This window comes from Miscanthus floridulus, chromosome 19 (assembly GCF_019320115.1).
Source record: "Miscanthus floridulus cultivar M001 chromosome 19, ASM1932011v1, whole genome shotgun sequence".
In the NCBI taxonomy this organism is placed as follows: Eukaryota; Viridiplantae; Streptophyta; class Magnoliopsida; order Poales; family Poaceae; genus Miscanthus; species Miscanthus floridulus.
In genome coordinates this window covers 79,151,873-79,167,763 of record NC_089598.1, presented here as the reverse complement: position 1 = coordinate 79,167,763, position 15,891 = coordinate 79,151,873, and the positions used below count along the sequence as shown (strand labels likewise).

Sequence of the window (15,891 nt, the reverse complement as noted above, 5' to 3'; positions counted from 1 at the left end):
AGAATCTCCTCATCAGAAAGGGTGGCGGCAGACAACCAGATGCCGTCGATCGGCTCACCCGGTGTCATCTCAAACAGGCGTTACCGTCGAGCCATCAGCGGCAGCACCCTCCAGTGGTGGAAGGCCGCCATGACCATGGCCGCCATAAGGCCGTGGCTGCACAGCCTCTCCAGTGCTTTCAGGAGCGGCTGTAGCTTGGGCTGATCAGCCAATGGGACACCGTACCTCTACCTCTCTGGCTGGCTCTCCATAACCCGCCCGGTATAGGGGGAAGCCTATCGTCATCATTGTGGAGGTAGAACCAGCTATTGTACCAACGGTAGTTGGACAACGCAAGCTGGGCCAGGATGTAGAAGGGCTATCTGTCTTGGCGCACTTGGAGAGTGCAGCCACCGGCCCTCAATGCCTTCCGCGTGCCCGCCGTACCCACCGACTTGGTGTTGAGCCCTACCCGAAAGAAGTGGAGCCATAGCTCCTAGTGGGGAGCGATGCCCAGGTACCCCTCATAGATGGCAACGAAGATGGCCGCCTGCGCGATGGAGTTAGGGTTGAAATTGTGGAGCTCCACGCCGTAGTAATGCGGGAGCGCCCACATGAACCAGTCCGCCGGCAAGCCGAGGCCACGCTCGTGGAAGGCCACGAAGCTCACGATGTAGCCATCGCGTGGCCTCAGCTCCGGCTCACCCCCCAGAGCAATCCACTTTGGTCTATTGGGGTCGGTGACTGGGCGAAGGAGACCGTCATCGATGAGCGACTGCAGCATTGCCGTGGACATGTCGGATAGACCCCAAGGATCTGCCTGGAGGACAACGACGCTGCCAGCCATGGGTGTAGTGGAGAATGTGGCTACAGTGGTAAGGCATGCTCTCACTATCTCTCTCTCTCTCCTTTCCTCCCCCTTCTCCCTTCTTCTCCCCGGTGCTCTCTTCCTCTATTCTTAGCAACCACTCGAGGGCAGAAAGGGTGAACGCAGGCAAGGTAAGGAGGGGTGGGGCGTGGCTCATCACGTATTTATGAGGGAGGGAAGAGGGTGAAATGGATGGGCAACGAAACCAAGGAAGTTTCCCTTAGATCTAGCGTAGTTAATCTGGATCTGACCAAACTACCCACACGTCCACCTTTTCCTTATTAATCGCACGCACACAGTAATGTCCCATCCATAGATGTTGTGTCGCATTCGACCGCAGTGACAGCAGGTGTCGTTCCGTCTCCCCAAGGAACCATCTCAAAAGGCGCACCCACCGTCACCAGCCGATGGGAAGGGAATACCCCCCACCTGATTCCTTTTAGACTAAGGAACTAGGCACCGAGCCCGTTACAGTCCAGGGGTTCGAAGGTTGGGCCCCCGAGGGTCTCGACAGCCACCCTAGGACAAATAGAGTCAGGGATGACTATGGGCGAGCCTGTACATGGCCGAGGCCCAAGCAAGCAATTGCTTGGGATGCCCTAAGTTGTGTCTGAGACCGGCAGGGAGGTCTCCGAATGGGATCCCACCGTAGGGAGGCACCGAGCCCCTAGGGCCAATCGAACGGCCCTGGGACCCACTAGAGAAGCCTTCTAGTACTTTTGGAGTGCGTCTCTAGACCGCTAGCTGACCCCCATCGAATGGGGCACGGGCCTCCACTCGGACTGACCCGGTAATAGCTCACCGGAGGTGTCATTGCTCGCCCACCGAGGGTAGCCTAGCATACTCTACCCCTCCTTCTGAATGAAAAGGATGCGCGAGGGATAGGAAAACTCCTGATCGCCCTCTCGCTCTGAGCAGAGGCTCGGGGGCTCTTCCTGTAACCAAGTCGAGACCCAGCGACCCGAACTCACACTCAGGGGCTCGGTAAACATGATAAAACCCCTCACTCAACATGAGAAAAGCCCTTGGAGGAATAAATCCACTCCTCTAGGGCCTCGGGGGCTACACCCAGTGGGTGCGCTCGCGCGCACCCACCAAAGCCTCGAGTACGAAACACCATCCCAACAGGAGGTGCCGCGAGCCAAGTCTCATCAAAACCTCAGGGAGAGCGCTCACACTCTCCCCGAGGCTCGGGGGCTACTGTCGGGTATCATGAAAAGGGGTCCCCTAAGCAAGAACCAAAAAAATTGCTTAGACCTCATAAATATCAAAGCCAAGAGACAACCACCGACAAAACCCCCACCTTATCCGAGGCTCGGCTAGACCGCCCGACCCACCTCGAACAATATCCAGGCTCACCCAAAGCGAGCTCGGCCCAGAACAAAACCATGAGGCCTCGGACGAGGTACTGATTCTCCGACTCGCCCGAGGCCCCGCCCATAAGGCCTCGGACGAGGTACCGATTCTTTGACTCGCCCGAGGCCCCGCGCATAAGGCCTCGAACGAGGTACCAATTCTCTGACTCGCCCGAGGCCCCATGCGTAAGGCCTCGGATGAGGTACCGATTCTCCACCTCGCCCGAGGCCCCGCGCGTAAGGCCTTGGATGAGGTACCGATTCTCCGACTTGCCCGAGGCCCCGCCCGTAAGGCCTCGGATGAGGTACCGATTCTCCGCCTCACTCGAGGCCCCGCGCCATGAGGCCTCGGGCGAGGTACCGATTCTCCGACCCGCTCGAGGCTGGCTCGGCATCAACCCTGTCACCTCCGCCTTGACCGACTTCTCTGACAGGACGTCACATCCAACCAACGCGTCCAACCACTTCCGCGACATCAGCTGAACGATGGCTCGATACAGCGGAGTGGCCGATGAGATGGGAGTCACATCGATACCATGCTGTCCAGGACAGGATGGGGCATGGGTTACTGTCCGCTATGGTCAGCACTATGCCCCCGGCTGACACCCATGCTGAACTGTGCTGCCTAACCCTAGCTCCAAGGACAGCGCGGTGTGGAGAGTCAAGTCTGGGTCCCTGTAGCCTCAGAATCAGCGTACAAAGCCAACTTCTCCCTCCGAGCCTCGGCTATCCACCTCCAGGCTCCTATAGCCTCGGGACTCGCGCCCGCCGAGCCCCCCACAATGGTTCGGCCTCGGCACCAACTGGGCCTCGGCTCTCTACGTTGTCAGCACTCTAGGCCCGGCACATCATCCACAGTACGCGCCATGCCCTGCGTCAAGCCGCAGGAGCCCCCACGTCGTACACAGGTCCAAGCTCCTGTAGCCTCAGAATCAGTGCACCCACGCTGTCGCACCTACCCGGCCTCGACTCTTCGCGCCGGTCAAACATACAGTGACCAGCACGCCTCCAACAGAAGAAGGCGTGCATGCCACCACAGGAGCTCCCACGTCGCATAGGATCAGGCGTGACCGGCGCGTCGCTCCAGTGCACCGAGGACAAGGCCGCTCCACCGACCATGTCGCCATAGTGACGAGCTACAGGGCTCGGACATACCGACTCTGCTCACAAAACGCCACGTAGCAAATTCATGTACCACCCCCGTGTCTCCCTTTGACTATAGAAGGGAGTGACCGGGGCCGCTTCTAGGCAGAGGACACACGGACAAGCAATGCACAACACTCTGTAACACACACGCTCCCTCACTGCAAGAGATCAACATCTCAAGCAACCCATGCCACTCCACGCAGAGACCTAGGACTAGCTCCCTCTCTCGCTCAGCTTGTAAGCCCCTACTACAAGCACCTCGATGCAAGGAATACAAAATCGCTCTCTTAGACTGGACGTAGGGCACCTATTGCCTAAACCAGTATAAACCTTGTGTCTCTTTGCATCACCATCCGGGATTAGGGGCACGCAGTACACTTTCACTAGTCGGTTGAGGACCCGCCGGACCAAAACACTGACAAGTCTGCCTTAAACTGGTCACCTAGGATGCAACCAGACTCTGTTTTAAACTGGGTGACCAGTTTAAGGCAAACTAGTCCTGGAGGCTAAGGCAGACTCGAACTTGAGTTACTTTGGGCCTCCACCTCGAGGACTCAAACCGAATTAGCCTCGGACCTCCTTCTTGACTTGGACACCCTTGCTGGCCTCCTACCCCTCTATACCATGTGCCAAACATGGTCATATGCATAGGTGTCATGTTCTCATCACCTACCTGGCGCGCCAATTGTTGGTGTTTCGAACAAACACCAGCTAGTAAATTTGTAGTTGTTGCACATTAGGCTCGGATGGTGCACTAAAGGATACAAGATTTATACTAGTTCGGGCTGAATGTCCCTACGTCTAGTCTACTGCTGCTCGTGTTATTAGTACCGAAAAGGGTTCGTAGTAGGGGGTACAAATGGTCGAGAGAGGGAGAGGTCCCAGGTCTCTGATGGAATGGTCGAAAGGATGCCAAGGGCTCGGTCGCTACTTGGCTGTATGTGTGATGTGTTGTGTATGTTGAACTAATCCATCAAAAGTCGGTCCCTCTAGTGGGGAGCCCTGCCCTCCCTTTTATAGACCAAGGGGGGCAGGGGTTACAGATAGGAGAAAAAGAAAAATGCTGAAGGTATAGAAGGTCCTTTGAGGGAGCCGGGTCTTCCTTTTTCCCTGTGCCTGCCCTGCTTAACACGGCAGGCCGTGTCAAAGGTGGGGTGTTCGCTGATCCTCGTAGGCCATGCCCTGGCCTCATTTAGCAAGTGGGTGCGTCCCATCCTACGCCGACGGACGGTGCGTCCCATCATTTAGCAAGTGGGTGCGTCACTGTAGATGATGTGATTTCTGTCTTGGACCGTAGTGGCTGTCGTATGCCTGTGTTAGTATCTGCGCCTAAGGACTGAAGGCGACGCCTACTACACTTGTGGGACAAAAGTCGACGCCTACAACACTATTCGGGCACTGTTACGTCGGAAAGGACCTAAAGCGCCCGTCCCATCGTATCCTGACGGTACCTTCCTGTATGCGTGCAGGGCATGGTCCTCGGTACTGCGTTTGACTCGAATGTCCAGTCGTACCCTGTGCTTGTCATCACGAAGGAGCAGGGTGTAATCGTCGGGCGAGGCGGAGGCCAGCCCTCGGGGGTCGGGCGGGGCGGAGCCTGCCCTCGAACGTCGGGCGAGGCGGAGCCAACCCTTAGCCGTCGGGCGAGGCGGAGGCCAGCCCTCGGGGGTCGGACGAGGCGGAGCCCTCCCTCGGACGTCGGGCGAAACGGAGCCAGCCCTTAGTCTTTGGGCGAGGCGGAGGCCAACCCTCGGGGGCCGGGCGGAGCGGAGCCTGCCCTCGGACGTCGGGCGAGGCGGAGCTAGCCCTTAGTCTTTGGGCGAGGCGGAGGCCAGCCCTCAGGGGTCGGGCGGGGCGGAGCCTGCCCTCAGACGTCGGGCGAGGCGGAGCTAGCCCTTAGTCGTCGAGCGAGGCGGAACCAATCTTCCGTCGTTCGGGCAAGAAGCGTAGTAGTGCTCTTTATCTGACTGGAAGTGTCAACATTCGATAGTTATTAGTCCCACCTCATTGGGTACCCCGGTATTAGGTCCCCGACAAGTCTGTAGTACCAAACATCTCACACCTAGTAACAGCTTGCTTTGTCAGCCGGATTATCAAAGTCCAACAAAATAAGGTGGATGCCACCCACCGAAGTTCTATAATCGGGTACAGGCAGAATATGACAAATTGCTCAATCCAACTTAGATCTGTTCTGCCGCGCGCATCAACGAGAACTGATGCATACAACCAGAGATGACACCACAACATACCACCAGCCATATGATAAAAAACCGCTAACAGAAGGGAGGCTTCTGCAACAATTGACTGCCATCTGAACTTATTTAGAAGGCCGCAATAGTTCCCCAATCTTACTTACAACCTGATAAAAAATGGAAATGTTGAGACCCTAACTTTTGGCAACAACTCATCTTCCCTTATTATTTCTTATCTCTTCAACAAATAATCTGTGACAATTTACAACTGTTTTAAGGCTACAAATCAATGGAATCGACCCCCCACCCAACCCTGACCCTACTAACCTCTTGTCTATGTACATCGTGGAAACAACAGCTATGTCAACTTCACCACAAAAAAAATCAAGGGATGCGCATCAGTTCCTACGCCTGCTCATCATCTGTTCCTATGCTTTGAGGTTGGCTCGCGTCTTGATTGGCTTTAGCTTAACCCCCATGCTCTCGGGAGAGAGGAGCTCCGGTGATATGCAAAACGGATTCAGAGGGCTGCGAGGGCTACAGTTTATCTGGCTTGGCCTGTACAGGCCATATCCCATGAGGAAGTACTCCATTGGTATCAGCATTGCATGAGGTTGCTCCTCTGTCACAACCGAACCACAAGCCTGTACCTGTAGAAACACCAAACTTGGTATGTAAAACCCTAAAATCAATGGTAAAAAAAATCTGTGTGCAAATTGATACCTCCACAAGAGCGCTATATCGCCTATCAAGCTTTGCAGTCATGTGAACAGCTTCAGCATGGAACTGGGAATTCTCACCAACAAAAATTAGTGTTCTGCACTGTAGTTGCTTCAGGTTCTCTGTCAAGTCTTTTCTCCTGTATAAAGCATGGCAAAATATTTGGTTCCACTCATCCACTGACTCAGGTATGACCATATGAGTTGATCATATAAGCTTTAGAGATAAAAAGGACATACTCATTGATAGTTTGGATAAATCTCCACACATTCATGCACTGCCGTTGATCAAGAAACTTCATTGAATAAAAGGAGGGTTAAACATCATAAACAAATACATCGTAACTGATAATGAATGAAAGTCTTAGCGCATACGCTTCTACAAGCCTGCACAATATCTGATTCGGGTTCAGTTGAGCCTCCACGTACTCCCTAGGGATCATAAAATTCAAACAAAAGCTTTAAACAGCTACGCAAATATCACATCACATGACATAGCCTAAGCCATTTAGTTACCTTTCCAAAGTAGCGCTGCAACAAAATATCCTTCACGACATTGCACATGCCATAATAATATAGTAAATTTGACATTACCTAAGGGAAAAAAAATTGTCAGTACAGAATCATTATTCTGAAGGTAGGTTCTAAGAAGCTTAATATCGAATAACTACCTTATTATAAAACCACTCAGACCATGAGGGAGCTTTACATAGAGGTGAAACGAGAATAAGTCCTAGTACTCGCTCTCTATACTTTGTCTGAAATAAAGAAAAATTACTAAGCAGTTGTGCAAGAAGTACCGAACACACTAGTTTAGAAGAAATCCATACTGCAAATAGAGTAAGAATGTATGCGCCTGCAGTGACACCTAAGCACATAACTGAATCCAGTCTGGAAATACACAAAAAATGAACGAAGTTACTTCACAAATGTCGAGAGAAATTCTGAGAACTAACACTTTATTAATAATGTGCAAATATCTTACCCAAAAAAATCAAGTACGTCTGCGATTTGATCCGCTAAGTCATCAACAGATGCCACAGGTGTGCTCCGCAAAATCGGAGCAGCTCCTAACTGCATGATTTTTCCAAAGATCAGTAAACCATACAACCATGAAAATGTTGATTGAGAATCACCAAATGCATCATGCTAAGATAAACACAGAAAGAATACACTTCACTGTAACAGCAAACTGCACTGACCTCATGTCCTGGGGGGCTGATATGGTAAATGCAAAAATTATAAAGCAGCAATGAAGCTGCTTCAGGACAGAAGAGTAATCCTTGGAAGCAAGACATATCTGATCAACAATAAGGACTTAAGTCAAAGTGCTGTGGAATTCTTAAATGGCCTAGCATAGGGTAAGCACGACTGTAAAACTTACGGTTCAAAGCAATATCTGGGTAAGTAATAAGAGCAGGCTTATCATGGTCACCATATATGGCAACAGATACAGATCCATGGTTGGTTTGTATATGATGTTCCTGAGGAAAACAAGAGGAAATTGTCAACACTTGGAAGAAAAGATGGCAATAACAATTACTAATCCACCAAGTTGTACTTCACACAAGATAAAATCTAAATGAAAATGATTCCCGTGGGTGGGGTGGGTGGGTGCAGAAGGTGGGCAGATGAGTGGAACTGTGAAACCTATTAGATTCATGTGCATTCCCTGCGCTTAAATCTATACCTCTATGGGGTGCTCAATTTGTAAGTTAATGATCTGCAGAGCCATTTCTTTCTCCAAATGAAAGAGAAAAACCAGTAGTACCTAAAGATTATTGAAAGGAAGGGTTTGAAACCAAACCAAAGCAAAGTTTGTAAATCATGACTGAAGTTATTTGATTCCTGCATGTTACACTAAGAAAAAAGCATAACAGCTCCATTATAACGCGGCGTGTCACAGTAATGGTTTCTAGACCACATCTCCTAAGAAAAAGGGGGAAATATAGCACTAAGTGCCAATAGACCAAGCAAATAATTAAAAATATAAATAGCAAGAAAAGCATATGCTAGGAAAAATACAACTAGCTGTACTTTTCCATCACAGGAAGGATATGTATGACAACAAGTGGCAACAACAACATCATAGCCATCCTAACCTGTCAAGAAAGAGGCCAGTACACTTAATTATCATTCCTAATAATAGAGCTAAAAATATGTTTGAGTAATCCCGAGTGCAATTCCAATCCAAACCATTGGATCATAAATCCTACAGTTACCATGTAGGCCGCCAGGATCATAATGTGGACCTGGCTAAGAGAAGTCCAGTTAGCAGAGAAGAGGCTGCTACAGACATATCTGTGAGTGTGAGATGCAATCAAGTATAGAATTTTCTCTACTAATCAGTGGGTCTCACACTCCATATTTTGATATAGATTACTTAGCCAACTACACTGATTCTTAGACAGCCTTTTTGGCCCCTCTGCACTAACCTACTGATTTTCTCCCTACTTCCTTTTCACTGGTATTGCCAAGAATTATTTCCATACAAGCTAATGACGAGTGGTTTATCTTAAAAAGTGATACCGCAGTTCTGTAGCTATATGAAAGATCAAATTCAACAGCATCAGATTTCACATACAGAGTACATATTCCGCATTCCCCCACCGATGGATGAACAAAGCTAGAACAGCATCCACTCACAAAAAAGGGGGCTCTCAATCCATCAGACCTTACTCCAAATCAATTTGCAGGCATGCCTAGAGTTTAAGCTTCTTCCACATAGCCAGGAAGGATTTAGTGCGTGGAACTTGGCTAGAAAGCCCAGCTAAAGCGCTAAAAGATAAGAATTAATTAAAAAGAAATAAAGGGGGCCGAATTCTGATTCAACAAACAACACAGGTGAAATCCTACAAGAAAACAAGGCTTAAATCTGAAACCAATACTACAATGCACCCAAAACAAGCAAGCACAGCTAGTGAAAATAAAGAAATGCCGCTCCCCCTTGCAACTCCTAACCTTACCACGCAAAGAACTAACTCGAAACCGAACTAAACCCCAGCACCATCAACTTCGCATCTTCCGGCCGTCCAATCCAAGCCTGTCAATCCGCGATACCCTGCCCGCCGTCTCCCTTCCCTTCCCTCCCCTCCCGAAGAACAGAAATCAACCGTAGCAGAGAAGAAAGCAAGGGAGAGTAGGGGGTTGCCCAAACCTTGCCGCCGAAGGAGCTGCGCTCGACGTCCACCGACACAACGGAGCCGCCAGAGTCGCCCATACCCGCCGCCGCCGCCGCAGCCGCAGCCGAGCGCACGGGCTTTGCTGTCAAGCTGGCGTGGCCTCTCCTCTCGCTCCCTCTCCCTCTCCTGCCGCCTCCGGTTTCACCTACTACCACCCTTTCTTCCTCTCTCCAGGATGCTCCGGCCGCCGCTTGCTTGCTTCCCCACCTTCGCATCTTGGAGTTCTTGGCCTTTCGCTTATAAACCGAGCGTCTTCAGCGGCGCAGCGCTACCTGCGTTTTAGCCCTAGCAAGTTTCCGATTATTACGATCCAGTCCAGCTAACGGGGAAAGACGAAAGAGGAAAACGACAAGCCAAGAGTCCATCGTATATCTACCGCCGGTCAAGACTCAAGAGCACATTTTCCGCTGTACTTCTTCCACCCAAAATAAATGTGCTATCTCGTTTTTTCAAGAGTCAAACTTATTAAAGTTGGTTTTCAAAAAAAAACTTATTAAAGTTTAACAAAATTTATAAAAATATATTAATATTTATCATGTATAATAAGTATCATTAGATTTAGCATTTACTCCCTCCGGTCCATTTTATGTGGCGTAAGTTAAAATCTCCTATATTACACTTTGATCATTCATTTGTTTTATATTATATTATTTTATGCTTATAAACCTATAATCATTGGATAGCATAATTCCTTACAAATCTAATCATATAAAGTTTGTATTATAATAATTAAAAACTATTAACCTAATTATTGGTCAAAGTTTTTAAAGTTTGAATCTTGATACGCTTATACGCTAGATAAAGTGCACAGGAGGGAGTAGTATACTTCTGTGATAAATTTATTTATTAGAGATATAAATGTTGATGTTATTTTCTATATTTTTAGTTAAACTTAAAATACTCATCGGGAAGCAAAATGTGCATTTATTCTAGGACGGATGAAGTACACTGTTTTGACAATGGCTTTTGAGTATACTTCTATGTAAATAAATACCATATATCTTTTTCGGACTCACCTTTTAGCATATTTGTTTTTAAGGTATATTTTGATTTCTAAGTATTGTTTGGGAACATGTAATTGTATGCCTATATTAGAAGACATATAAACATTTTCCTAATTTATTATTTTAAATTCACTATTTACCAGTGTTCGTCTAAATGGGTTAAACGGCCACTAAACGGTAAACAGTGTTAAACTATTTTGTTTAGGGGGTAAACGAAAATTAAATGATTAACCGTTTAAACGGTCAAAAAACGGAAAAAAACAGTCTAAACGGCATAAACAGAACGGAGATAAATAACATTAAACGAGCTAAACAGGCTGTTTAGGCGAACATGAGGTAAATCTAGTTCAGTTTTGTATGGATAAATTTGTATACTTAAGTTTATTATATTTATAAATATGTACACTTGATATGTTACATGTATAAATATCTATATTTAGTTCTTTTCACATGCATAAATATATATACATACCAAAATAATTAATTTTTACTCAGATAAATATGTATAAATGCTAGAATACTTGATTTTTTACATGCACATATATAATTATATGTATTTTTTTAAGTACAAAACCGTTTAGATCGTTTAACTTCGTTTAAACACCGTGTAAACAGCCTAAACGCTAAACGAATGACGATCGTGTAAAGACCGTTTACCGTTTAAGAAAACATTGCTATTTACTAATTATATTAGGTATGGGACGTGCTTGGTAGATTTGCCTCCTTGCCTATTGTTGGGAACATGTAAGTGTATGCCTATATTAGAAGACATATAAATATTTTTCCTAATTTATTATTTTAAATTCACTGTTTACTAACTATATTAGATATGGAGCGTGCTTAGCAGATTTGCCTTCTTGCCTATTTTTTGGGAACATGTAAGTGTATGCCTATATTAGAAGGCATATAAACATTTTTCTTAATTTATTATTTTAAATTCACTATTTACTAACTATATTAGATAGGGGACTTGCTTGGTAGTTTTGCCTCCTTGCCTAACCTTGCCTGCTTGGGCAAGATTTGTCATGCCCAGTCAGATGAGCCAATTTGGCTCTCCTGCTTCAGCAAGGATAATCTTGCCTGCACAAGAATCGAGGTAATCTTGCTCAACAACCAAGCAGGCTAGCTACTCAACTCCCAAGCTCAGCAAGGTAATATAGTGTGGGGCAAAGAAACCAAGCATGCCCATAGGCACTTGCAATATAATTTAGAACTATGACTAAATATGTTTTAGTTTTTTTTCTCTCTTTTTGCGCTATCCATCATAGTCGTTCCTGAGCCATTGCTGCCCCCTCCCCCCCCCCCCCCCCGCCCCCCCACCCCCCCCACCATTTTCTCATGATTGTATTCCTTTTTATTCCCAATAACAATGTTCTATTTTTCTTTTCTTTGGCTGAGAAATTCCTTTGTTTAGGATTGGATGAGCAACTTTTTTTAAATAACAGAGCACTTAATTCTTTCCGTATTACCATTTGATTATGACATTTGGCTTAGGTGAGATATGATGCACCTTGTATGATATGCACTCCTTGGTTTAATTTAGACCGTTAAATTACTCTAAAAATCTAACGGTGTATATTCCTTTTCTTTTTCTGATAATATAATATTTCAGACTTTTGGCGAACGTGATGCTCCTTTTAACATTGTTGTATATATATAATAGACATATTTCAAATTTTCTAGAGGCAATTATTGCCAACAATAAGTCGACTGAAAGCCAACTTGGAGATTAAGGAACATGAAGCATACTCCTAGATTCCAAAGGCACACAATATTATTGTATTCCTTGCGCCTTTCCCGAGGACATCAGCAAGCGAAACGAGAAACTTGTGAGCTAGAGTTCCAGGGAATCACTGTCAAATCATTCTTGATGGGCATTTGACTCATCACCTGTATGATATTTATTTTGTAACTTTTTTCAATTCATATGTAGCTTTCTCTCATCATGGAGGGCTTACATCCGACAACATCTTACCAAACTGCCAGTACGCGCTAGAAATATTGGTTGCGTCCAGAGATGTGTGTTCTCCGCTGTGGTGCTGTATATGCCTGGTAATCCTGGTTGCTCAGACGTCTCTTCGCTGGATAAATATTACAGTATATATTAGAAATGCATATTTAGAGTTGATGCAGCTTTCATGCACTAGGGGCATAGAAATTGTTTAGTTTTCTGGTTTGGACTGCTTGCTTGCATTACTGGCCCTTCAATCTTGGCATTCAAATCTACACAGCAAAATTAAAGGCAACCCGTAGAGGAATTGCTTATTTTTTTCACAAAAAGTTTGGAACATGAAGAAATATGAACTTCGAATCTTGATGAAACATGCGTGCGCATGGAGCAGTGCGAGGATAATCATGTCCAATTTGCAGTAGCTTGTACGATTTTGTGACTTAGTTATTGACAATATCTGATCTATTTGCAGTAGAATGACACTTATTGTTCAAATCGTACTTTGGGTCCCAAAATAGAAGATGAATAAATCATCATAAGTATTGAGATTTCAACCACATGAATTAGCAATCAGCTGGAGTGATATATACTACTCTTCCTATAGCTAACTCCTAGCTCACCTAGAAAATAATCTTGGCAACGTGCAAATTCAAATCCGCCTGTGTGTGTGGCCACCAGTACAGAGACGTGTACGCCTCCCTTCCCTAAATTTTTTGTCGCGCGTTTCCAAGGTCCTAAAACATTTCCGTTACTATACTGGCCTGGAGAGGCCTGGACAGGCAGCTCACTCAGCCGCAGGCGTAGGCAACTTTTCCAGGTTACAAAGCAAACACTATGGCGCATACTTCTGACCGGACGCGCCTAGGTCTAGCGACCGGACACGCCGAGGCCGAGTCTAGTCACCAATGCGCCTCTGCATAACTGACCGGACTCCCTTTTTTCCTATAACCGGACTCGACTCTCCTAGAGTCCGGTCACTTCTAGAGAGGTTTTGGAAAGCTCTTTTGATGACCGGACGCATCAGGTCATCACTGACCGGACTCTCCGTGTGTCCAGTCGCTTCTGGGCGCGTTAAAAACACCGACCGAACTCTCGACCGGACTCGCAGGTACTGACCGGACACATCCGGTCACAGACCTTTCAGCGCTAAAACAGCTATAACTCTTAGCTTTAAACTCTGATTCCGATGATCTTGGATATTTTGGAAAGCTTATTCAAAGGGCTACACAACCCACTTGCATATTTGATCCAAAGCACAATAGATCAATGCATAATTCCAAATCAAGAGTCATCCTATAGCTCGGAGTACGCCGAAAAACCCCTCTCTCTTCTCTAAGTTGATCCAATTCAACTCCAACAACTTCTCCTTTACAAATGTGCCAACACCACTAAGTATACACCACTAAGTGCAAGTGTGTTAGCATTTTCATAAATATTTTTCAAAGGATTAGTCACTTGATTCACCACGCCACTTGATCCTAGCAAAGTCGCAAAGTTAGATCACTCAAGTGGCACTAGATAACCGATATGCAAACAAGTTTGCCCCTCTTGATAGTACAACCATCTATCCTAAATCCGGTCATCAACTTCTCTACATGCCTATGACCGGTGAAATGAAATACCCTAGGTTATATCTTTGCCTTGCGCATTCAATTCCATCTCCTACATTGTTGATGCAACACATGCACCAACCAATCACCAAATGATATGATCCACTTCATATCATCACATGACCGTATTAGTTCATTGATCTTGACTTCACTTGCTCTTCACCGTTGCTTTGGTCCATCGACGTCAAGTCATCACTCAACTTGCCCTTTACACTTGCAACCGGTCCATCAAGCAAAGTCTTGTCTTAATCTTCTCCACCTTGATCATATGACTCCCTGTCATGTCTCATATGCAATGAGCTCCTTCATCACATGTGTGAGCTTTGTAACATCTCCAAGCCATTTTACCTCCATGGCAAAGGTTGCTCACACATGATGTACCTATGGACTAATCACCTATGTATCTCACATTAAACACAATTAGTCCAACTATATTGTCACTCAATTACTAAAACCAAACAAGGACCTTTCACTAGGTTCCTCGGTCGCCAAGCCATCGCTTGCCCTTCACTCTTGCATAGTACCTCGAAGCCTTTTCTCGCTATCTTCTCCATCTCAATCCATCTAGTCACACTTGGTGTCGAATCATTCATTAAATTCATTTGTATACTTGTCTTTGATCTAGCAAGCTTCAAAAGGTGAGACCATTCCATATGTAATCACTCATGTCTCATTAATTATTTTTCAACATGCTTGTTTTCATATGAGTCATCGAAATCCCACAATGAATAAGCCTTGCATGAATTACATTTGCATTGTTGTCTTGTGTTTGAATTAGATTGTTTCCAACAATACATTATTTTGGCTTCCATTAAATACCTGTGAGACAACCTAATATCGGTCCACACTTAGCAAACGGGTTAGACCTTTAATCACGTTGTCATTCAATCATCCAAAACCCACTAAAGGGCAAGATGCACTTTCAAGTTGATAGGACTTTATTTTGACTTCTAACCTTGTTGGACAACGTGCATGTTCTTAAGATTAAACTGCAAGACATGATGAACCATAAATCATCAACGTTAAACCAAGTGTTGAACATAGTGATTGAGCAAGCATTTGCAAATTTGGACACCGCATTAAGCAGCCGAGAGGCCGCTTCCACCACCACAGCAATGTCTTCGCCACCACCTCCCACACCCACTCTAGAGTCTGGTAAAACTTTAAGCCTTGTTGAAATTGAGAAAGCTGAGAGAGAGAGGTGCTAGTGAGAAGAAAGAAATTGATATATTAAATATGAAAATCAACGAGTACCTAAATTAGTCTTGTTTGTTGTTGCTATGGTTGCTAGTAGTAGTTCACATATGTATTTATTTATGGTCACAAATTTGCTATGGCTTTTCTAAATTAAATTAAACATGAAAATAGCTAAATTTCACACTCATTGATATACTAACAAGACTAATTTACCAGGAGATAATTACTGTAGTTTCATGTTTTGCGAGATGGTATTAGATGGGTTCTTACGATTTGGTGTCATGTTGTAATTTTGTGCTTTGCTTAATGACATGCCTATATTTAATAGTAGAGTGTACCTACAATTTGAAGATAAAGAAACTACTCCCTCTGTCCCTAAATAAATCAATTTCTAAAATCTATGCCAGTCAAACTTTTTGAAGGTTAACTAACTTTATAAAAAAGAGTAACAACATCTATGTTATAAAATGAACCCCTTATAAAAATATATTCTATGATAAATCTAATGATACTAATCTGATACCATAAGTTTTAATGTTTTATTAAGAAATTCGATCAAAGTTTAAAAGTTTGACTTAAGACAACTTTAGAAATCTATTTATTCAGGGACGGAGGGAGTACAACAATTTGAATAGGTCAAGATAATAAATAGGATATGGAGTTATTATAGTTTTTGGTTCATGATGTT

At 45.4% G+C, this 15,891-nt stretch overlaps 1 protein-coding gene across 1 annotated transcript; it reads right to left on the bottom strand.

Annotated features, from left to right (window-relative positions):
• Window positions 1–5,780: 5,780 nt before the first annotated feature.
• On the bottom strand, window positions 5,781–9,656 carry LOC136527916 (protein NDL1-like). The gene is made up of 11 exons (XM_066520776.1): window positions 9,417–9,656; window positions 7,644–7,743; window positions 7,462–7,559; window positions 7,245–7,333; window positions 7,090–7,150; window positions 6,931–7,017; window positions 6,776–6,853; window positions 6,635–6,691; window positions 6,500–6,555; window positions 6,264–6,399; window positions 5,781–6,190 (listed from the first exon to the last, which is right to left on the bottom strand). The coding sequence occupies exons 1-11, from the start codon at window positions 9,654–9,656 to the stop codon at window positions 5,969–5,971; spliced, it is 1,224 nt and encodes a 407-aa protein (XP_066376873.1). The 3' UTR covers window positions 5,781–5,968.
• Window positions 9,657–15,891: the final 6,235 nt, after the last annotated feature.